Source organism: Lotus japonicus, chromosome 6 (assembly GCF_012489685.1).
Source record: "Lotus japonicus ecotype B-129 chromosome 6, LjGifu_v1.2".
Taxonomy (NCBI): Eukaryota; Viridiplantae; Streptophyta; class Magnoliopsida; order Fabales; family Fabaceae; genus Lotus; species Lotus japonicus.
Genome location: NC_080046.1, coordinates 67,313,353 through 67,336,447, shown reverse-complemented (window position 1 = coordinate 67,336,447; position 23,095 = coordinate 67,313,353). Strand labels below are relative to the sequence as shown.

The window sequence follows — 23,095 nt, the reverse complement described above, 5'->3', positions numbered from 1 at the left end:
TTTATAAATTTTTGTTAGACGAGAGTATCCACCGCTGACAGTGATGGCTAATTCTCTCACCGCAAATACTCGTACTAAGTGGTAAATAGCTAATCACAAAATGCGCTTCATTCCCGTGACCGAAGATTGAATCTCTAATCTCATGGTTAAGGATAAAGTGAGCTAACCACGACGCCACACATTGTGGTTCGAATAATCTACACCTTGATGAACAGTGTCATCAACTCTCATCCCCTTTTTTTTTGGTCAAAGTAAGAAGGTTTCCCTTATTGTATCTGGTTCAATAAAGCTTCACATATTTGTGATCTTCTATTTTTGGTCCAAAAACCTAATTGCATTAGTAGTCCAGGCAATCCTGGTAAGCCCAAAGGCTCAATACAATTAGGATCTCACAAGAGTAACCCACCTAATTGCAATAGAATCAAGCTTCCCATCTTATTTGAGATTGAACCAACAATATTGTAATTAGTTGTGGGGTGAAAGCTCTCTGATGATTCACATTTATTTTTGACGCTCATATTACCATGTTCTCAAGCTCTTATGCCAATTTAAGATCAGGGGAACAAATTTTTTGAACTCACACACACTCACAATCCTTGAGAGAGTAAGAGAAATGTTTCTTTGCATTCAATTTTTTATACTGATTCTCATACAGTATCTTGCCTTTTTGTAGGCAAACAAAAACAATACAAAAGAAACAATACTTATCAATTTAGTAACTTAACTAACAAGGAAGTATACAGTGGTATTCTGACACTAAATGCAACAGTGCGGTAATCAAGAAGGAGTGCCACAGGGAGCAGTGCCATGCCTCCAAAAATATCAAACTGCATACTTATAATTTTTTCTTTGATTCAAACACTGACATATATGCACACTCCTCCGAAGTACCTATATTTGGTGGCTTTGTTCTTGGAGAGCTTCACTGTATACATACATAGTTGGACATGAAGAACTTTGGGAACACACCTCAGCGAAAGGCATGGTTGTAGTCATGATAATGGAAGTTTTTGTATATGAAGTGAGCTAACCATCGAGACAAGGCAAATGATAGTACTGCAAATACAACCATTGAATTCCTTGTTACCACTGACATTCCACCCTGCTTCATTGTGGCAAAAATCCCAATTGAAGCAACGGATATGATCTGCAACATGACTTCAACCACTTTGAGGCTCTTATAAGCAGAATTGCAACTCCTGCAGTTCACAACATGGCTCCAGTACCTGTTGAAATTTCATTTGTGATGAAGAATGTCAAAATGTTTTCAGAACCGGACTGGCCAGGAACCGAGACCTTGGCCAAGTTTCCATGTTCAAGTTCAATCTTATGAGAGTTACTACCTGTCCAAAAGCTGTTCTCTAGGAGGTGTTGGAGGAAGAACCCCACCCTTATATTTTCCTCTCCAATCAACTTGACCACCTGCATACTTCTTTAACCACTTTCTAAAACCAATCACAAAGGTATCTGCCTTTGTTGGCACAAAACAAGCATTTTTCCAATTGGCATGACCAACATCCATTATTTTATGTTCCTATCAAAAGAGTTTAATAACCAAACATGAGGAATCAAACTTTTTTCTCTGTTTTTACAAGGATAAAGTCCACATAGCAACCACTATGGTTACTATTAAGAAAAAGACAGAATAACCTAAGCTGTTGAAAAAATGCCCCAGCCAGGGATTGAATTTGAATTTGATATTGCTATGGTAAAACTAATTTTTTTCTGTCATTGTGCTATATGATAACAAAATATTCTAAATCAGTTGATAGTTTTGTTTATGGGATCATCAGAACTTGTAATAACTTGTAGATGAAAAAGGAGACTGATGGAACCAACAAGTCAATATAATTATAATTTATGAATCATTACAGCAAATCAGCAATTACCTCAAGATGGAGAAGATATAAATCTGAATCTAGAATCAGGTTATGTCTCAGATGGAACAACCATCGTGGTACAATTTTGTCAATCCACACTCCATAGTTTCTTGGGAAGCTCCATATCAATCTGCTTTTACCAGGACTAACTGGAATACAAACAACGACTACTGCAGATTTCTTCTTAACTAATGATTTCTGCAATAAGTTTTACACATATTATGCAACACCCTTAAAAACTGGTTAGGTATTATCTAATCTAAAGACCATATATACTAAACATGTCACCTGGGTTTCAGCAGATGAAGCATCTTCATCAGGATGATATGCATAAAAAATGCATGGTGGCATAAATTTGCTTTTGTACAACAAACCCTGGTTAGCTCTGAAACCATTGACATTAAACTCTTCAATTGACAATTCAAGTGGTTTTCCTCCTTCTCTATCAGCTTTATCTGTTAAGTTAACCAAGCCCAACATATGTATTGGTGCACGCGTAAACCCATAGTGTGTATATGGAATATGTGAAGGATCCATAAGGTTTTCAATCAGCACCTCATACCTGAAATTGCACATTCATTCAGCTAGAAAAATATACTAAGTTGGGAAAATGGTTTCTGGTGGCCTAGCATGCAAATTATATTCTTTTTTTCTTGCAGACATTTCATCATACCAACATGTCAAAGACGAAAAGGAGAAAAGCTCTCTCGGATATGCTTAATGTAATGCTTGTGTTTACATCTTCCAGAATCAGCTAAGATAATTATATTACATGCAACAATTACATTAGAGGAGCTTCCATTTTTTTACTTAGTTCAAAGAAAGTAGTGAGCCGTATACAAATGTGCAAGAGTTCTACAAAACAGGAAATATCATAGGTTCTAGTCATGAAATCATACCCACAAGGAATATCTCTGGTTGCCATTGATCTACTATACGATGGATCATCCAGGACTGGTATGAAGGGGGGTCTTTTTGTTGCAATAATATCTTTGAATTGAGGGTCAGTATTTGGCCAAAACCACAAGATATCATTTTGCACAGTGCTTGGGTAAGCAGCTACACATGCATTTTTAAAGGTATGAACCTGCAAATTTTTTAAGGAAAAGCTAATAAGCATTGAAATGTTCCAGGCACATTAACATGAAATTAACTCAGAAAGCATATTACTATTAGGCTGAGAGGGAGAGAAGATAACAAACAGTAGAAGAATCAATCTACTGCAACCCTTATATATTTCATACTTCTGGTCTATTGCACAAGTGATCACGAGTAGAGGAAATTTAGTTGGAGGCATTTAACAATTTTGAGAAAAAAGGGTTACAAAAACTCAACTTTGGATTAAGTGTACCTGATAGAACGGAAGATAGAATGGATTATGCTTAGAACATGAAAGATGTTGAACATGTAGAGGGATCTCAATTTAATTGACGGAGAGGTTATCAAATGAAGGGTATTTGAGTTAACATTGTGAAGAGTTAAGAATTCCCTTAAGTACAGATGATGAGGATTACATAAGAGATAAAAGAACTTTTCCACTATATAATGAGGGGGTTGGTTTTAGACATATGTCTTTGGAGATAGGAATGGAGTTTATAGATGGAGTTACTTAGAATACTTTTAAGGATAACACTATATGCAGTTGGAGATAGATTAAGTAGCATAGGAATGATCAGAGGGCCCCGAGCAATTTGAAGAGTGAAAGAATGTGGATGGAAGATTCTCCGTGGATGGAGAAAGGTCTCTAGAACACAACCTAATATGAATCACAATCAGCATTTTGATTATATGAGAGTTTCAAGTGCATTTGGATAATATTAAGATTTAAGTCTGGGAAGGAGGCAAGGAAGTTGGTGGAGGAAAGTGAAGCAGGACAATATGCCAAGATATGGGATTATTCCCCTCAGATTCTCAAAAGTAATCTAGGACCATAGGTAAACTTGAATGTGATCCCAATGCCTGATGCACCACCACAATTCCAAAGATTTTATGTTTGCTGCTGAGAACAGTGTCCATTATATTTTCAGTTTTCCATATAGTAGGAAATGATTTTATAGTTATCAGAAGTCAATACCCATGAATTATAAATAAAGCCAGAGCCAGATGAAAAATCTTTCCAACCAAACCACTTCCTTTTTATTTTTGTAAAACAAGCTGACCACTTCTTTGTGTGTTCAAAAAGAAGGCAACAACATGACTAACAAACAAAAGAGAAACATGCAATTCTGTTGTGGGAGATCATATATTTACAGTTGACTTTCTACATCACTAACCTATTCAAAAATATAAACTTTATCATTATCTCTGATCACATCAATACAGTCTATTTCTGCTCCTTCATCATTTGTCACCATTGCATCCCTTGCATCAAATCCAAATTTTTCACCTGTTGAAGAAGATACCAAATGCAGATAAAAGTTTAATGGGGTAATAAGACCTGCAAATTTTCTTTCTCAAACAATATGCAGAATAATAGCTAGAGAATTTATTTTGGTGGATAAAATATAGACAACCATGTATTTGGATGGTCTGCGGTCAAGTAATTCCTAAATCACTCAATTAAGGAATCTGAACCGTTTGATCTAAGATTGGACAGCTGAACTTTTAAGCTTATCTTTGTTTACCGATTTTACTGATCCATCGGTTGAGATTACTTGACTGTGAAGTGAATGTAGAATTGCCCTGATTGCAGGGAACCCGAATCTAACAACCACTTAAGAATAGAAGGGTTTGATAACTGGAAATTTTTCATAATGTTATGTAAGTACTAAATTGTTGAGATTTGAAATTGTACCTGCAATAGTTTTGAGCTCCTCTAATGAATCAGGCAACCTTATTAGTTTCCCAGCTTCCATTACACCTCTTTCTCTTTTCACTACAGGGTGACCTCTATATATGCTTACTCTTGGACATACTAGTCCATTAGATCTTCCCCTAATATGCTCCTTCTCTTCTTGATATTGTTGCCCCTTCAATACATCCTCACTGGACATGGCCTCATTTACATTAATTAGGTGTCCAACTTCACGCTTCTGCAGCATTTCATTTAAGTTGAATGCAGAAAATTCATTAGTATGCACATCCGAGACATCTGCGCCATTCATGACAAGCAACTGAACCATGTCTACATGATTTTCTGTCATGGCAATTTGGATAGCTGTGTTACCATGGCGATCTTTCGAATCAATGTTTAGTCCTTGCTTCAAAAGCTCATTCATGACTATTAAATCATTTCTTTTTGCTGCTGTACATAGGAGATTGCCTGCTGTGTGTGGATCAGAGAGAGCAGCTAGCTGGTAGAGGATCCGGAATATGGAGTAGTGTTTTGATGCTATAGCATCCCATATTGCTGTGTCACCATTGATATCTGACACCAATGGAATACAAATCACTACAGGAATGTGAAATATAACAGAATATTTGGTTACTCTAGTTCATTTTAGTCCCTAGAGATGGAAATTGTCATTTTCATCCTTAAAAGGTAGAAAATGATTCAATTTAGTCCATTCAGGGTTAACACTGATAGACCTTTTCATCTTCAAGAGATTAATTTGATCACATTTTTCAGGGACTAAATTGAACTCAGTTTACGTTTTAGGGATGGAATATCAATTTATATCTTTCAAAGGCTAAATTGTCTGACCCTATATTTTTCAGGGACAAAATTGAATATTCACTCGAAATATAATCAAGAAAATTTCATTGGAAAGTATGTGTAAGAATGGGAATAGTGGAATGCATATATTGTACCTCTTATATGTATGTTGCATGTGTGCCTGTGTAAGACTCTAACACACTCTTCATGCCCATTTGATGCTGCTATGTGCTACATAACAAGTAACAACTTGTTAGTTTTGATAAATAATTGTTGCTTATTCTTACTAGTTTTAAAGTTGCTGTGATCATTAGTAAATGAAGGAAGCATTCATTTTAAAAGGTTAAACTATCAGGTAAAGATTCATGGAAAAATAGAAGAAAAAGTCCATGAGATGGATAACAGAGATGCAGGATCAATTTTAAAATGCTTACAAAATGAGCGTAATTTTAATTTGATTTTAAGAGCTTGAATATTAGAGATGAACATACCAAGGGGGTTTTTCCTTTGGAGTCTCCAATGTCTGGATCCAATCCTGCTCTTAGAAGCTCCTCAAGAAAAGCAGCATTGCCTGTGGAGGCCACAGTTAACAAGTTCACAGCCATGTTAGGGTCCTCTTCTTCCAAATTCTCCACCATCAAATCTCTGATACTGAGATCCTTAAGCTGCTTGAAATGCTGCATTTGCATCACATGCACTATAAGTTTCAGAACCTAAAGCATTATGACAAATAAGCCACAAACCAATAACCAAAGATTGTATACACTACCTGAAGGAAATTTTTAAGTATTTGTATGTTGTCTTCTTTTTGAATTTGCATTGCTTCTATAAGAACACTGGTTTTCAGCCTCAGGAGCTGTGTGAGAGTCTTGGTTCTGTAGGTAAAGTTCTGAGGTCTGCAACAAAGTGCACCAACTTCTCCAAACATGTCTTCTGTTTGTAAAGTCCCTAAAATTCTCTCTCTTTCCATTACATTATCAATGATTTCCACTTCTCCTGACACTATAATGTAAACATCATCTGGTGCTTCATTTTGCATGATAACATCCTCTCTAGGGGGTATGTACTCTGCCTTCATTTTTGCAACCTTTACATTCACAAATTATCCTGTCAATTTACTTACTATGATGAGCCCGTTGGGATACAGACCAAAGAGAATGTATCACAGCCTATCCAATGCTTTTACTAGTAGATAAGCTCCAATAAGTGCTCTTTGGTATGCATACAAACGGGATCTATGATTAATGTCGGTCCAACAAATTGTTAGAATCATATTTTTGTTTCTTACAAGGGACACAAGAATTTCTTTTGAGACTCCTTTGAAGAGATAGACTTTCTCTACAGTTGGGAAAAACAAATGCTGGCAGATGCTTTTGCAAATCGACTTTGGTAGCTGTTCGATAAGGCGATGCTGATTCAAGCTCTCTGCCTTAAATCTTAGACACATGTACCCCAGGATCTGCTCTTTTAATCTTGGAGGCAACCGATTTCGGCACACAAAGTTCGATGCTGTTTCAATGCTATTTCTCTGCACCAGTCATGCAATAGACAATGGCATTAAGTTGTTTATATGAGACAATAGTCACAGACTCACAGTTACTTATAATTTACTGTAGAAAGCCAAGACCCTAACTGCGTGTTTGGAAATCAAGTGGGTTTCCACGTTTAAAGGAGAAGTGATCCTAAGAGAAACTACTAATAGTATGTTTGGATTGGTGTAGCTCCAGAAGCTACCTCCATAGCTTCTTGTCATAAGTGATTATGAGGCTTCCCATTGCAGAACCAAACATGCTATAAGAGTAGCTTTGTGGAAGGAGAAGTGATTCTTAGATGATTAAAAGTGATTCAAACGTGCTGGTACTATATGCCTTTCCAAATTATGAATAACAGATAGGAGGACAAAATCTCCAACTCTTGGTAACCATAACCTATGTAGTATAAACTAATTACATAGTACATGTTCTAAAGTTTGTATCACCTGGGTGAACTGAAGAAAAGTCACATGAATGTGAAGCAATACTTACAAATTCCATGGTACGGCGAGTTCCTTCAACAACAAGATTTGTCATGTTACCAATCAAGTAAGCAGTTAGACCAAGGTTGAAGAGCATGTAGAAAATAATGAAGATCATTTCCATGGTGTTCACATCATGGAGGTCACCATAACCTACTGTAGTCATGGTGGTGATGGACCAGTAGATAGCTGAAATGTATCTGATCACCCGAAGGCTCATCTCTCGGAAGTTTGGGAACGCAGCTCCAATCCATGTCTTTCCTTGGTACTCAGCTAGCAGGTAATATAGACACCCAGCGCAATGAACTGAAAAAAGTGTTACCTGCACCAGAAGCACAAGAATTGATTTGGATAAAATAAAATTAATTATTGCAAGAGTTCCTCTATAAAATGAAAAATCAGATTCTAAGCTATGTTTTCGAAAAAAAAAATTAACTCTATAAAATAAAATTAATTATTGCAAGAGTTCCTCTATAAAATAAAATTAATTATATGTAGAGCCTTGAAGTGGCCTCCTGTTTTGGGAGAGAAATATGGCTATTTTTGAAAATTGAAATTACAGTAGGTATTATCTACCAAAAAATTGAAAAATTGAACCAAATCAATTAAATATAACTTGTTCGATTTTTATTTTACCCTAAGCCTCTACACCGAATTAACTCTACCTGTGAACCTCTACACCGAATTAACCGAATTAAGAGGTTTTAAATTGCATCAAAAGAGATTTAATCTAATTGGCTATTTCATGTGGTGGTACACTTCATAGATTAATATATCTGTAGAGTAAAGTACACTCACCTCTCTCAAGGTTTGTTAGAAATACACTTTACCTCATTCATATCTAAATTTTACACCCCACCCCATTTTATATGGAGGCAAATTTAGTGACGAAAAATATTCTTCATTAATAATTAGTTATTATTTAAATTGTTAATCAATAATTTCAAAAAATATTTTCAATATAATCCAATAAATTTAAAAATGAAAACATCACAGTCCTCCTCATTCTCTCAATCGCGTTCTTCCTCCGTAAATTCACGATGCAAATTCTGCAATAGCACACCTGACCGGTTTACAAACCATATCTTGAACATAATGAAACATGCTTGTGTTTTCATATTTGGTAATAATTCAATTTTAATGAAAATAATCTCTTTATACCTCCAATTTTCAAAATTGGATTGTAGATCCAAAAAGAAACACAAATGTGTGAAGAAAATAGAAAAACAAAATTAAGAAATATGAAGTGGATCGGAGGTTATTAGAACCCAACGATGCGGTGGAGCACCGATTTTAACAAAATCCAACAACATCTTAAACCAAGAGAGCGTTCTCTCACAACTTAAAGGGTGAAGTTCACAAGAAGTAGTTGAACAAGTAGCTTTGGGGATGTGCGATTCACGTTCTGGGGTTCAGGTCACAACAAAACTTTGAGGCATGGTGGTGTCATGGGGTTTCACATTCTGGGACGGTGGCCGTGTTAAAGAGAGCAAAGACTTAGTGGTGGTCGTTTGTGGTGAGAAATATGATTTGGAGATAGATGAGATGTGAACTTAATAGTCAGAGTTGGTGGTTTTTTTAAAATTTAATTCAGTAAAATTATTTTCATAAATTAATGTATGAAAGTGTATATGCATTAAAAAAATTTAAATTTTAACTAATTAGTAATTATTTTTTAGTTGTGACGAATTTTTTTTCGTCACTAAATTTTGTCTTTATAAAAAATGGGCTGGAGTGTAGATTTTTAAAAGAAGGGTGGAGTGTCATTCTTGCAAACTTTGAGGGGTGAGTGTATTTTACTCATATCTGTAATATTTCTAATCAGTCAAAACGTGATTGGTGCACGGGTGTTTATCATGACCAAAGTTTGAATTAGTAATTAATATTAGGTATATTAGAGATTAAAAAATTCAAAAATAAATTAAATTGGATGTATTATTACATGCTTACCCTTAAATGAAATTGCAATTATCAAGTGTGCCATTCACAAGTTTTCAAAAATAGAAATATTTTCTTTTTGATTTATTTAATTCTTGGAAAATTGGTTGAAATGTGTCTCAATGCTTACCAAGTGTCAACTATTTCCTTCTTTTAGTGTTTTTTTATATTGTATTTAGATTTAGATTTAGATAGATATGATGATTTTTTGAAAGAAGTTATAAATTGAAAATAAAGAAACATAAATATTTTAATTAACATATAAATAGCAGCAGGAAAAAAAGAATAATTACTACTCATTTTTTGTTTTAAAAAAGAACAATAACTGATAAATAACAAAAAACTTACCTTTTATAAACCAAAAATTGTATGATTTGCTCCAATACTTGCGGAACTTAAAAAAAAACATGTCATTGCAGAACTTAACAAAAACTCATTCTTGATTCTTGTTTTTGTTAATTTTCGTTGATTATCTTCAATTAGGTTTTGAATTTGATATTGTTTTTGTCTTCAATTCTGTTCAATTCAGGTTCAATGTGTTTTTGATCTATATCATTAATCTCTTGTTTCTTGTTTTTGTTGATCTATGCATTCTTGATTCTTGTTTTTGTTAATTTTAGTTGATTATCTTCAATTAGGTTTTGAATTTGATATTGTTTTTGTCTTCAATTCTGTTCAATTAGGTTCAATGTGTTTTTGATCTATATCTTTAATCTCTTGTTTCTTGTTTTTGTTGATCTATGCATTCTTGATTCTTGTTTTTGTTAATTTTAGTTGATTATCTTCAATTAGGTTTTGAATTTGGTATTGTTTTTGTCTTCAATTCTGTTCAATTCAGGTTCAATGTGTTTTTGATCTATATCTTTAATCTCTTGTTTCTTGTTTTTGTTGATCTATGCATTCTTGATTCTTGTTTTTGTTAATTTTAGTTTATTATCTTCAATTAGGTTTTGAATTTGATATTGTTTTTGTCTTCAATTCTGTTCAATTCAGGTTCAATGTGTTTTTGATCTATATCTTTAATCTCTTGTTTCCTGTTTTTGTTGATTTATGCATTCTTGATTCTTGTTTTTGTTAATTTTAGTTGATTATCTTCAATTAGGTTTTGAATTTGATATTGTTTTTGTCTTCAATTCTGTTCAATTAAGGTTCAATGTGTTTTTGATCTATATCTTTAATCTCTTGTTTCTTGTTTTTGTTGATCTATGCATTCTTGATTCTTGTTTTTGTTAATTTTAGTTGATTATCTTCAATTAGGTTTTGAATTTGATATTGTTTTTGTCTTCAATTCTGTTCAATTCAGGTTCAATGTGTTTTTGATCTATATCTTTAATCTCTTGATTCTTGTTTTTGTTAATTTTAGTTGATTATCTTCAATTAGGTTTTGAATTTGATATTGTTTTTGTCTTCAATTCTGTTCAATTCAGGTTCAATGTCTTTTCATTCTATTATCTTTAATCTCTTGTTTCTTTTTTGTGTTGATTTTAGTTTCAATTAGGTTTCGAATTTGATCTTGTTTGTTATGTTGTTGATGCTTCGATTTTTTTGCCGCTGCATTTCCATTCTTTTCAATTCTATTTTTTTTTTTTCAATTTTGTTGTGATTCTATCTACTATGGTGAATGAATCTCTGGTTAAGAATAAGAAGGTTGTGAAAGATTCAAAACTACCTTTTCTGGGTGCATTCCTAAAACTCTTTGTTAAGAGTTCTTCCACCGGTAAAAAACTACTATGTTTATCCTGAAATTTTAGTTTGTTGTTCATTTTCTTATTGAATTATTAAACTACTATGTTTATCATGAAATGTTAGTTTGTTGTTCATATTCTTATTGAATTATTATGCTGTTTTAGGGTGCGGACGTCGTCGTCCGGAGGGCGAACCAAGTGCCGGTATTTGTTATTGTGTAATTTATGAGTTACTCTCTGATTTATGTTGAGTAAATTCACTTTTGTATGTTATTTTAATTTTCGTTTATGTTTTTTTAATTTTTCACAGCTCAATGCGTTGAGGGCAATTGTCCAAATGAAGTGCTTTTTGGTACCATGTGTGAACTTCACAGGCAAAAGAAAAAGAAATATAATTGGAACTATCGTCAAAGGGTGAAGGCGAAGGCGGAGGCTAGGGGTGACCCTCCCAATCCACCATTGCCCCATCCGGGATCCTTCGTGGAAGACGGGTGCTGCATTTGGCGATGCCCTTTGGGTGCTATTGAGGGACAGCAATACTGTGAGGAGCATTTGCCTCCAGGTACTTGTTTGTCTCTGAGAATTTGTAATTAGATCGACTTTTCCACTTTCAAGTCTCTTTAACCAAGTATCTCCTTTGGTAATATGTCTTATATGTGTAGTGGAAGTCAATAATATTCTGTGTGTTTGTAGTCCTATTGTTTTGAACTCTGATATACATAATTTATAGGGTGTCAGAATGGACTCATGCACCAATATCCTTTGGTAATATGTCTTATATGTGTAGTGGAACTCAATAATATTTTGTGTGTTTGTAGTCCTATTGTCCTTTGGTAATATGTCTTATATGTGTAGTTGAAGTCAATAATATTCTGTGTGTTTGTAGTCCTATTGTTTTGAACTCGGATATAAATCAATTATTGAGTGTCAAAATGGATTCATGGACCAATATCCTTTGGTAATATGTCTTATATGTGTCGTGGAACTCAATAATATTCTGTGTGTTTGTAGTCCTATTGTCCTTTGGTAATATGTCTTATATGTGTAGTGGAAGTCAATAATATTTTGTGTGTTTGTAGTCCTATTGTTTTGAACTCTGATATAAATTATAGGGTGTCAGAATGGATTCATGCACCAATATCCTTTGGTAACATGTCTTATATGTGTAGTGGAACTCAATAATATTTTGCGTGTTTGTAGTCCTATTGTTTTGAACTCTGATATAAATCAGTTATGGGGTGTCAGAATGGATTCATGCACCAATATCCTTTGGTAATATGTGTTATATGTGTAGTGGAAGTCAATAATATTCTGCGTGTGTTTGTAGTCCTATTGTTTCGAACTACGACATAAATTAGTTATAGGGTGTCATAATGGATTCATGCACCAATATACAGGTTTTTAGTGAAGTTTCATTAAGGCTAAAAAGCATTTTTGGTCCCTGATGTTTCAAGTTTGTGCAAATTCTGCCCCTATCTATTTTTGTCGATGTTTCTACCCCTCATGTTTTCAAACAGTGCACCGTCTACCCCTGACGGAGGGGTAGACGATGCACTGTTTGAAAACATGAGGGATAGACGATGCACTGTTTGAAAACATGAGGGGTAGAAACATCGACAAAAATAGAGTAGGGGCAGAATTTGCACAAACTTGAAACATCAGGGGCCAAAAGTGCATTTTAGCCTTTCATTAATTACTATTTGTCTAAGTTTATCTTGTTGTTACTTTGTTAGTGAACTGTTTTCTGCACTTGGATATGATTAAAGTATTTAGCTTATTTTAGTTATAAACTTTGTAAGACTGCATTTTAATGTTTCAGATGTGATCACTCTTTCCTCTAATGGAAGTAGTATATTGAGAGCATGGAACCTACTTGATGTTTGTATAATTTTTCTAATTGTTTGCCTTTTTTTATTAGGTTTCGAGGATCACGATAATCTTGCTCTTGGAGGAGCTGACAACCTCATGAGGATGTATCAGGGGATTCAGTGATCTAGATAATGAGTTTAGTTTTAGTTATCCAACAAGAAGGTAACTGCTGCCTATCTTATTCATGAACTTGAAACTCTGGTGGAAATTTGTCTTTTGTTATGAAAATTTTCCTTCACTATGATGTTTATTTTGTAGGTCATCATCATCATCATCGTTATAGACAGACATGCATTTTGGAGAGTCATTGATTTTTGTCTGTGTACTTTGTATGGTTGTTCACTGAAGGCTGATACTTTGTATGGTTGTTCACAATTAGGAGAGGTACTTTCAAACGTGTGGTTTCACTTGGAAACTCTGATACTTTGTATGGTTGTTCACTGAAATTTGCTTGATGTCTTTAGTTGTAGTGATGTTGGTTGCATGTATGGAATTCTAATAGGCTGATAACAAAAAGAAACATATTATACATGCACATATCTGAATGCGTCAGATTCCACTTAAACTGTAATTCAGTTTTGTACAGTGGCTTTCGACTGTCCTTGATTTTCTCTTTTTTTTTTCTTTAGTTCGTATTATTTTGTTTCCTCCTTCCTATCTCTTAGACACTTTCTTGACTGAAATTCAAATGAGATCTTGTATGTTATGTAAACTCTTAACGCTACTTTACTTTATTGAAAGTCTTTTAACCATTGAATGCTATTAACAGTTTTGTTTTCACTAAAATCTTGTAAAATGAAACAGTGGAGCCATCATGTTTGACGTTCTACCGAGTTTTTACCATTTTATTATATCAACATCTTGAAACAACTAGTCGTCATGGAAATACCCTAGAATAAGTTGTTGGGAAATAATCTCCGTTGGGGAAGATTCTGCAATAGTTGGATTGATGAAGATGTTGATGACAGAAGCCCTTGAAGATTCAAAGCGTGCCTAAGCACTAACCTTTAGGTTCAATTCGCCCCCACCAATTAATGTATATTGGATGCAACTGAGAAAACCGGCGAATTCCCTTCAGGATACTTTGAATTCCTTGATGTGGTTTGCACTAACACACCAAGCGTATCTTTGATAATAGTTTACAGAAGTATGATTCCCACACTTCACTCATGCATTAGTGAAGTGAAGGATGAGTTAGAATAATGGAAATGAAAGATGCAATTTCTCACATCTCAATGTTCTGGTTTTTCTGCTCAAGTATCTCTTTATATAGAGATATTAACATCCCTTGGTGAAAAGAAATCTTTTGGTAAAAGGTTTCTCAAAAACCAACATATACAATTAATGTTCGTAAATGTTCACAATCAATACGTTGGTTCATCTGGCAATGTGTCTCATGGCACAATAAGTTGCGCCTCCCGGGTTCGAATCCCAGGGACGTACAGCCAGGATTCGAAACCAATACGTTGAGGTACCATAAGGAGGTGTCTATCCACTAGACCATCTCATTGATTTAATGAGACATTGAACATTAATTTATATATAACAATATATATTTCAAAGTTTATATATTTTGGAAATATTTATCATAATCCCCCACCATTTACAAAATATATCTAAATCCACTCACGATTTGAACCATTACTTAGTAAGAAATGGGTTCCACTCATCCCGAATAGACATTGGTAGACAAGCTTTGAACCAACTATTCAATGGAACAAGTATGCATAACTTACACATGAAATCTTGATATTATCAAAAGAATTTAAATTAGACACATTCACTAAGGCCTTGTGTCACATATCCTTTTCATGAGAATTTAAGAGTCAAACCCTTTAACTCTATGAAGCGGCTCCACTTCATTCTCATTTAGGTAGACTATATCTGAAATGCACCCATAATTATGCATTCCAACAAATATATGTTATATGTCTATTAAGAAGAAAACCTTCGTCCTACCACTTTACTCTTATGGTCCAAGTACTTCTATTCCTTGGGATGTATCGATAATTAAGTACTTGCAATCACTCTTATAGTGTACTTTCACAATTGAACTCAAGACTTAATTTTACTTAAGTGTGAGTTGAGTTTCAACTATTGGTGATCAATTCGATATGGGCTTGAGACTCATCCCCAATGATGTCTTCAACATCATTTCCTTTGTCAGACCTTTTGTCAAAGGATCTGCAAGATTCTTCTCAGTTCTTACGAACACTATGGAGATTACTCCATTTGAAATTAAAACCTTCACATAGCTATGTCTTAAACCAATATGTTAGGATTTTCCATTTTATACTTGGCTGTATGCTTTTGATAGTGTGCACTGACTATCAAAATGTATGGATACTTGTCTCATTAGTTTTGGCCAAATTAGTATCTCATACAATAAATTTCTTAGTCATACATTCGCTTTACTACATGCAGCAAGAGCAATAAACTCTGTAGTCATGGCGGAGTCAGCAATTCAAGTTTGTTTCTTTTAACCCCAATAAACTGCACATCCACCAAGGTTGAAGATCCATCCACTAGTGGAAGCATGATCTTCTACATAAGTTACCCAATTGACATCTGTATATCCTTCCAAAACTGAAGGATAACCATTATAGGTCAAACTATAATTAATTGTCTCTTTCAAGTATTTCAATATTCTATTAACAACATGTCAATGGTCTTTACTTAGATTACATGTATACCGACTTAACATACCGACATCATATTCCATATCAGGTCTAGTACAGATCATGACATACATCAAACATCCGATTACGTTTGAATATTTAAAATTGTGCTACAGGATATTCCCTATGTGGTTGTAAATTATTATTTTGACAAAAAGGGGTAGAAACTAATTTGCAATCAAAATAATCAAATTTCTGAAGCACTTTCTCAATATAGTGAGATTGGGATAAACCAATATTCTCACTATCTCTTATGATTTTAATTCCTAAAATCACATCTGCTTCACCTAAATATTTCATATCAAAACTATTAAATAAGAAAGATTTATCCTTTTCTACCTCATTTAAATCAGTGTCAAAGATAAACATATCATCCACATATAAACAAATCATATCACCTTTTTTTCCATTGGGGTTGTCTAAACGACCATTGCCAAAAATTGGGTTAAATCACCCTTGATGAGGTGTTCCAATAATATTGTAACATATGTCTTAAAAAATTCCAACTCATTTAGTTATTTTCTATTTTCTTAATATTTATTTTATTAAATAATATATTTGCACAATCAATTAAACAATTTGGATAATAACATCGAAGTCCTTTCCCCAAAAAAATAACTAAGAACCCTAATCCCATTTTTTTCCACCGTTCCAAGCTTTCTGGGTTTTCTACTTTGTTGGCTCTTGAATTGATGCAACAAATGTATATGCCAATACAATTGGGAATATGAGAAAGCCATACCCTTTCTAGATGAGATTGTTGTTGCATCTCCTACCAGCTATCTCCACAACTGTAGATTCGTGTTTTTTGTGTCAGCTTCCCCTATTGCATATTATGGAGGCGTTTGTTACAAGTTATCAAAAATCATTCCCGGGTAAGTGGATTCCCAGGAATATTATGACGAGAATGTCATTCCCAGACATCTTTTAAAAAAGTGTTTGGTTGATAAATTCAATTCCCAAGTATGTTTTGAAAATTTATTTAATTAAAATATTTAATAATATAAAATTTGAAGTAAAAAATAAAAGTTAGTGGGAAATAACTTTCATTCCCATGGGAATGCAAGATACCCATCCTTGAACATGGGAATGAAGGTTGGAGAAAAACAATGTGAATTGGATGCCTGGGAATCCACAATACCTGAGAATATTTTTTCTGAAACTTGTACCAAACGTAACATTCCCAACCTAACTTACCCGGGAATGTTCAACGATCCCTTCTACCAAACGCTCCCTATGATTACCAATTAACAATATCAACATACAAATTGCATCTAACTATAAGAGTTTGGGCAAGATTGCTATTCTCAAGCTAATTGTAGGCTACTAAAACCAACGAACAAAGAAGACATGAAAGTAACTCGAAGTTCAAGGGATTTTTTGTTTTCTTTTTCTGAAAAGGATTTCTATGCTATTATTCTAATTGATTGGTTCATTGTGCAAATAGATTGTTTAATAAAATAAACATTAAAAAAATATAAAATAAAAATAATTATCAGATAAGTTGGAATTTATAAAGACACATGTTACAATATTATTGGAACACCTCATTAAGGGTGATTTAACCCAATTTTTGGCAAGGGTCATTTAAACAACCCCTTTTCGATTATGAAAATTTACTATAAACACATTTGTCAGACACATCAATATCAATCAATATATATTAGAAAAGAAGAACTTTCATAGTGACGTGTCAGCACCAGATTAATTCTTAGTGACGTGTCAGCACCAGATTAATTCTCATAAAAATTATTCCACGTGTCAATTTGTTAGAGGATATAATTTTCAATTGATATATGTTTTAATTTTATATATTCTAACCTAATTAATTGATATTATTTTAGAAGATATGATTTTCTATTGATATATGTTTTAATTTTATATATTCTAAAATAATTGATTGATATTATTTTAAAAGATAAGATTTGGTCTTTTAATTTATTTTAAACTTATTTTTAGAATATATTGATTAATTTTTATTGAATTTTCGAATTTTTTATTAATTCGGGATTTTATGAGTTTTTATTGTGATTTGCTAGATTTTGTTAGTTTTTATGTATCTTTATTTAATACCTTTTTTAATATTAGATTTGATTGGGATTTAGTTTGTTTATTTCTTAATTTTATTTTAATTTATCTTATTATTTATTTTATTTTAAATCCAGGAAATACTTTATTTTATTTTATATTTTCTTTTAGAGTATATTAATTAATTTTTTCTTAAATTTTCGGATTTTTAATTAATTCAGGATTTTATGAGTTTTTATTGTGATTTGCTAGACTTGATAGTTTTTATCTATCTTTATTTAGTACCTTTTTAAATTTTAGATTTGATTAGGATTTAGGTTGTTTATTTCTTAATTTTATCTTATTATTTATTTAATTTTACTTCCATGAAATATTTTATTTTATTTTACATTTATTTATAGAGTATAATAATTAATTTTTATTGAATTTTCGGATTTTTAATTAATGCAGGATTTTATGAGTTTTTATATTGATTTGCTAGATTTTGATAGTTTTTTTCTATCCTTATTTATTGTTTATTTTTAATTTTAATTTCATGAATTTTTTTTTTGAGTTACTTTTAGAGTATAAATGAATTTTTATGGTATTTTTATTGAATTTTCATATTTTTATTTAATTCAGGATTTTATGAGCTTTTTATTGTGATTTGCTAGATTTTGGTAGTTTTTATCTATCTTTATTTAGTACATTTTTTAAGTTTAGATTTGATTAGAATTTAGGTTGTTTATTTCTTGATTTTATCTTAATTTATCTTATTCTTTATTTAATGCTAATTCTAAGAAAATAGAGTTGATTTGGTGCTGAGGGTCCACAAAGCTACCATGGACACGCAGAGATTTGATAGCTGCTATTTCTACCTCTGCCACATGTCGCGATCAGGACAGAGGTATGTCGTAAGATGATGTTACGTGAAGAAGAGTTTATCATGTTGTGATTAATGGTTTGTGCCATTTCAGTTTATCCTTTGTTCGTAATTCAATCCTGGATTCTTAAATTTCACATATTTTGTGTGTTTTGATCCAAAAGTTTACAAATTTTTGCATAGACCCTTTGACGAATCATTGTTGAAGACGTAATGTTTTGATTCTGATGTAATATTTTTTCTATTGTTCTTCTTCCGCTTTTATATTTTTTTAAACCAGATTTTAGTATAGTTTGTAGAAATACATGCGTGTGAAACCATTCTAAACCAGACTTTGGTATAATTTATAGAAATTTACGAAACTTAGGATAGCCTGAATTTATATTCATTTCTCAAATTTTGCCCGTTTTTATTCTTCATGTTTGAGCTGTGTGTATAAGCATACTATTTGCACTGTATGTGAATGATGCACAACTTACTATTTTTTTTTAATGATGCACATGTCAGTCAAATTGATGAAAGCATATGAAGAGCTCACATTTAATCTTCATGAGTATGTTTAGCCCATTCTTAAGGTTGGTTCATGTTTTCCTCAAACTCATTAGTTTTGCATATACTCATGTTTTAGTATGTCAATTGGGTGACTTATCTTACTTTACTCTATATATTTCCTTAAGTTCAATTTAAATTGATTGTTAGTATAAGTTTATTGGTGAAGTAACCACAATTATTTTGGGTGGGAGAATTATTTTGTTTTTTTCTCACATATATAGATAATTTGTTGGGGTGCACACATATGGGGCAATACACAATTTTTTGTTTCTCTTGACTGAAATGTACCTTTGATTTTTTGTTTCACAAGGGTTCCACCCCAAGATTCACAAATACACTAAATACAATTCTTTCACCACAGTCCTTTCAAATTGGTGAAGGAGAGTATTTTATTCTTCAATACTTCATTTTGGGTTTTTGTTTCAATCTTCTTCATGAATTGATTTTGTTATTCAACTAATTGTAGGATGTCATATGCTTCAAGGATTCCTGCTTTTCTCTTCTTAATAAAAAACAAAAGGATTGAGGAAAAGAAAATCTTCTAGGGTGCAGAATATTCACTAATTGGAAAAAAAAAATAACACGTGTCATTCTCAGATTAATTCTCATAAAAAAATACATTTTAAAATTTTAGATTTGATTAGGATTTATATTGTATATTTCTTGATTTTATCTTAATTTATTTTTGATTTAGTTTTAGAGTAAAAAAAATACATTTTTAAATTTTAGATTTGATTAGGATTTAAGTGGTTTATTTCTTGATTTTATCTTAATTTATTTATTATTTATTTTTAGAGTATTAATTAATATATCCCAAACTTTTTTTTAAAAAGAGTGAGTTTGAAAGCTATAGCTTAAGTTAATTTTTTAATATATTCCCAAATAATGATAATAATAATAATAATAATAATTATTATAAATTATTATTATTATTATTATAATAATAATTTATAATAATAATAATAATTATTATAAATAATAATAATAATAATAATAATAATAATAATAATAATAACATATGTGTGCGGATATGGGCCGGTTGGGTACTATAGTGCTCATACCCGCACCCATACCCACTATTTTTTGCGGATAATTATCTATAATTAACCTCATACCCATTTAGCAGTTTTTTACCATACCCATAGTGGGTATTTTTTGCGGGTACCCTATGATTTTGAGACTCATTGTCATCCATAGATTTAGATTTTGGCAAAGATGGATAACTTCCTGTAATGACATTGAATTGTCTAAAGGTGGGGAGCTTCGAGTTGCTACCCACGTGAGTATGAAGACGAGTACATGTAATTTTTAAAAACGCGGGTATGGAGATGGTACTATAGTACCTACCCATTGTCATCCCTACTTAGTTGGAATAAACACAATAATGTTATACTTTATGATATATGTAACGCCCCGATTTCTCGAGTGTTACACAGTAACTAATTAACCAATTTTCGTAAAGAGTTTTCGTCGATTCACTTATTAATCTTCAATTAATGACAAACCTTTCATTTTACGAAAACTCTTGAAACATAACCTTTCCAAAAACACGCGGAAGTAACCAACATCGTAAAACTTTTTAAATAACCAACCGTAAAGAGTACGAATCAAAGGCCTGAATGAAAATAAAGATTACATCAAAACTTGTTCATTCGAATTTAAGCAATAAAATTGTTCGATACCAACACTTCGGAAACTCTCAACCCCAACAGAAAACAAAAGACTCTCAACCCAAACCCTATTCCTTAGCCTCTTCCTCTGAAGTGTAGTCGTCCTCCGGTATTGGCACGTCACTTAGCATCAACTCCCAAGAATGAGTCATCGCCATTATCTTCACGACCATCTACCCCCCCCCAAATAAACACATAGCAAACAAGTAGGGTCAGGTCCAACAAAAAGAATGATAATGACAAAATCAACAACAACATATATAATATAAGTACATTATATGTCTTTTATGGGAAGGAGTCAGTTACTAACGGAATCTCACTTCACACAACCCACCAAAACTTCCATGGCCATCTTCGTGCTTCCGCAGAGGCACGGTTATCACGGTGACCGCAGTCAACCAAATCACGTGGAGCCGCAATGATCCACAAAAGTTCACGGTGACCGCAGTCAACCAAATCACGTGAAGCCACACCGGCCCACAAGGTTCACGGGAGACCACAGTCAACCCAAATAACTCCCTCGCGTGCAAGGTACCATCGTTCTCATGGACCATAGTCTACCTGACCTATGTCCAAATCATTCACATTTACTTGCAAGCGAGTTTATTACACTTTTCTCTTTGTTAAGTCTCTAAAGTCAATCCTAGAGTCTTATCATACTCTTTATACAACAACCTTCACAACACAACATTCACGGGTTACAAGGGAATTACGGCTAGGTGAGCGACCCTTGAACCATTAACTGAGAAAATAAATATAATCCACGTAAAGGAACGCAAGAACATTCACTCATACATAATATATCATCGCAACTTCAACATATTGACAGCAGAAACAACTTTCACAAAAATAGAGCCACAGAATGCATCTTTCAACCAAAAATCACGTATGATACCTTTCTAGAAATCTATTTTAAATATCTACAACTCTCTAGTTACAGACTTGTTCATTTGAGTCCCAGAATTAGGTGATATTAGGCCTTAAAGCTAACTGTCCGGAACAGGAAAAACAGCAGGTGTGACAGTTACTAAACACGACCCCCAGATCACATTACTAAACCAAAAATTATGATTTTTATATGTCTGGAAAGATATTTCGAAAATCTACAACTTTCATTTTAATCACTTTTTCATTTGATGACCTTAAACAGGTAAAAAGGGGCTCTGAAGTCCGTTGTCCAGTACAGGAAACTGGCAGCGAAACTCCCATGGTTTTCAAAAATAATTTTCCTTCCTTCCCCTTTGATCATGGCAACCTTGGTACAGCCCCAACAACCCAAATATCCACTCAAAATTTCAGAACCAAACATTTAGCAAGGATCATGTTATAACAAGTGCAAAATAACACAAAACTTAACAAATACCATGGCAACTCGCATAAAATCATAGATTCAGATCATAAACAACGTTTGAGGATCATATTCATGGCTTTTCAAGAGAAAAATCCCAGCAAGCAAGCATGTACAGGTAATCATGCAAAAACAGTCCAAAACTCAAGTTGTTTCTCATGGCAATTCATGGCATATTCCCTAAAGAACCTACCCATTCCTAGAACCAGCCCTTACCTTGGGTTAATGGCCTGAAAAGAAAGAAAAGATGAAGATTCAAGATCAAAAGGCTTGCTGTCCACGTCCTTCTTCTCCCCCTCTTCGCGGTTCCCTTTCCTCTCGCAGCTCCTCCTTCACGCGCAAGGTGTTATGGGTGGTGATGGTGGCCGGCGGTGGCTTGGATGGTGGTGGTTCTTGGAGCAAGATGAAGGAGATGAGGGTGTGTTTACGTGATTAGCTTCTGTTTTTCTGAAGTATGAAAGAAAGAAAGAGAAATTGATTTTTCTCTCCCCTTTTACTTACAAAACTAGCGGTCAAGGGAAAATAGTGGGCTAGGGTTGTGGTTTTTGGGTTTAATGCTGATTTAAGTCAGAGGGGACAGGGTTTAATTGGTACTAATCACTCTTTACTTCAGAAAAAAGTCAGAATCTTCCTCCCTTTTCCCTTTGCAAGGCTGCGGCATCACCACTAATGGGCTAGGATTTTCATAGCCCTAGCTCCTTCCTTCTCATCCAAGTCACTTGGCCCACTTAGCCTCTTCTTAATCTCCTGATCATGATCTCATAAGTTCACTAACCAACCCAAATAACGCATTAACCAAGGCTTAAGCCCAAAGTTTTAAGTTAGAGCTCGTAAGGTCTGGGCAGCTGGACCTTTGCTCACTAAAACGGGGATATCTGAAGCTAAAGATATCGGATTGACTCGAAACCACTTGGAGAATTTTCTAGACTTGAAGGGCTACAACTCTCATGAAGGAAGTTTTCCCAAATGAAGTCGT

The 23,095-nt window shown here is 33.4% G+C and overlaps 2 protein-coding genes and 2 long non-coding RNA genes across 4 annotated transcripts; 1 reads left to right on the top strand and 3 right to left on the bottom strand.

The window, feature by feature from the left end:
* Positions 1-605: 605 nt before the first annotated feature.
* Positions 606-3,896, bottom strand: LOC130725824 (protochlorophyllide-dependent translocon component 52, chloroplastic-like). The gene is made up of 6 exons (XM_057577013.1): positions 3,810-3,896; positions 2,780-2,967; positions 2,169-2,442; positions 1,890-2,078; positions 1,344-1,534; positions 606-1,226 (listed from the first exon to the last, which is right to left on the bottom strand). Exons 1-6 carry the CDS (start codon positions 3,894-3,896, stop codon positions 971-973), a joined length of 1,185 nt encoding a protein of 394 aa, XP_057432996.1. The 3' UTR covers positions 606-970.
* On the bottom strand, positions 2,830-7,809 carry LOC130724593 (potassium channel AKT2/3-like). Its single transcript, XM_057575863.1, has 8 exons — positions 7,500-7,809; positions 6,764-7,003; positions 6,245-6,562; positions 5,967-6,152; positions 5,631-5,706; positions 4,675-5,247; positions 4,154-4,266; positions 2,830-2,967 (listed from the first exon to the last, which is right to left on the bottom strand). Exons 1-7 carry the CDS (start codon positions 7,707-7,709, stop codon positions 4,154-4,156), a joined length of 1,716 nt encoding a protein of 571 aa, XP_057431846.1. The 5' UTR covers positions 7,710-7,809; the 3' UTR covers positions 2,830-2,967.
* A 2,645-nt stretch (positions 7,810-10,454) lies between these two features.
* Positions 10,455-13,557, top strand: LOC130724722 (uncharacterized). Its single transcript, XR_009014595.1, has 4 exons — positions 10,455-11,316; positions 11,423-11,674; positions 13,031-13,143; positions 13,240-13,557. It is a non-coding gene; the product is annotated as an uncharacterized LOC130724722 (long non-coding RNA).
* A 7,145-nt stretch (positions 13,558-20,702) lies between these two features.
* Positions 20,703-22,637, bottom strand: LOC130724510 (uncharacterized). The gene is made up of 2 exons (XR_009014559.1): positions 22,336-22,637; positions 20,703-20,944 (listed from the first exon to the last, which is right to left on the bottom strand). It is a non-coding gene; the product is annotated as an uncharacterized LOC130724510 (long non-coding RNA).
* Positions 22,638-23,095: the final 458 nt, after the last annotated feature.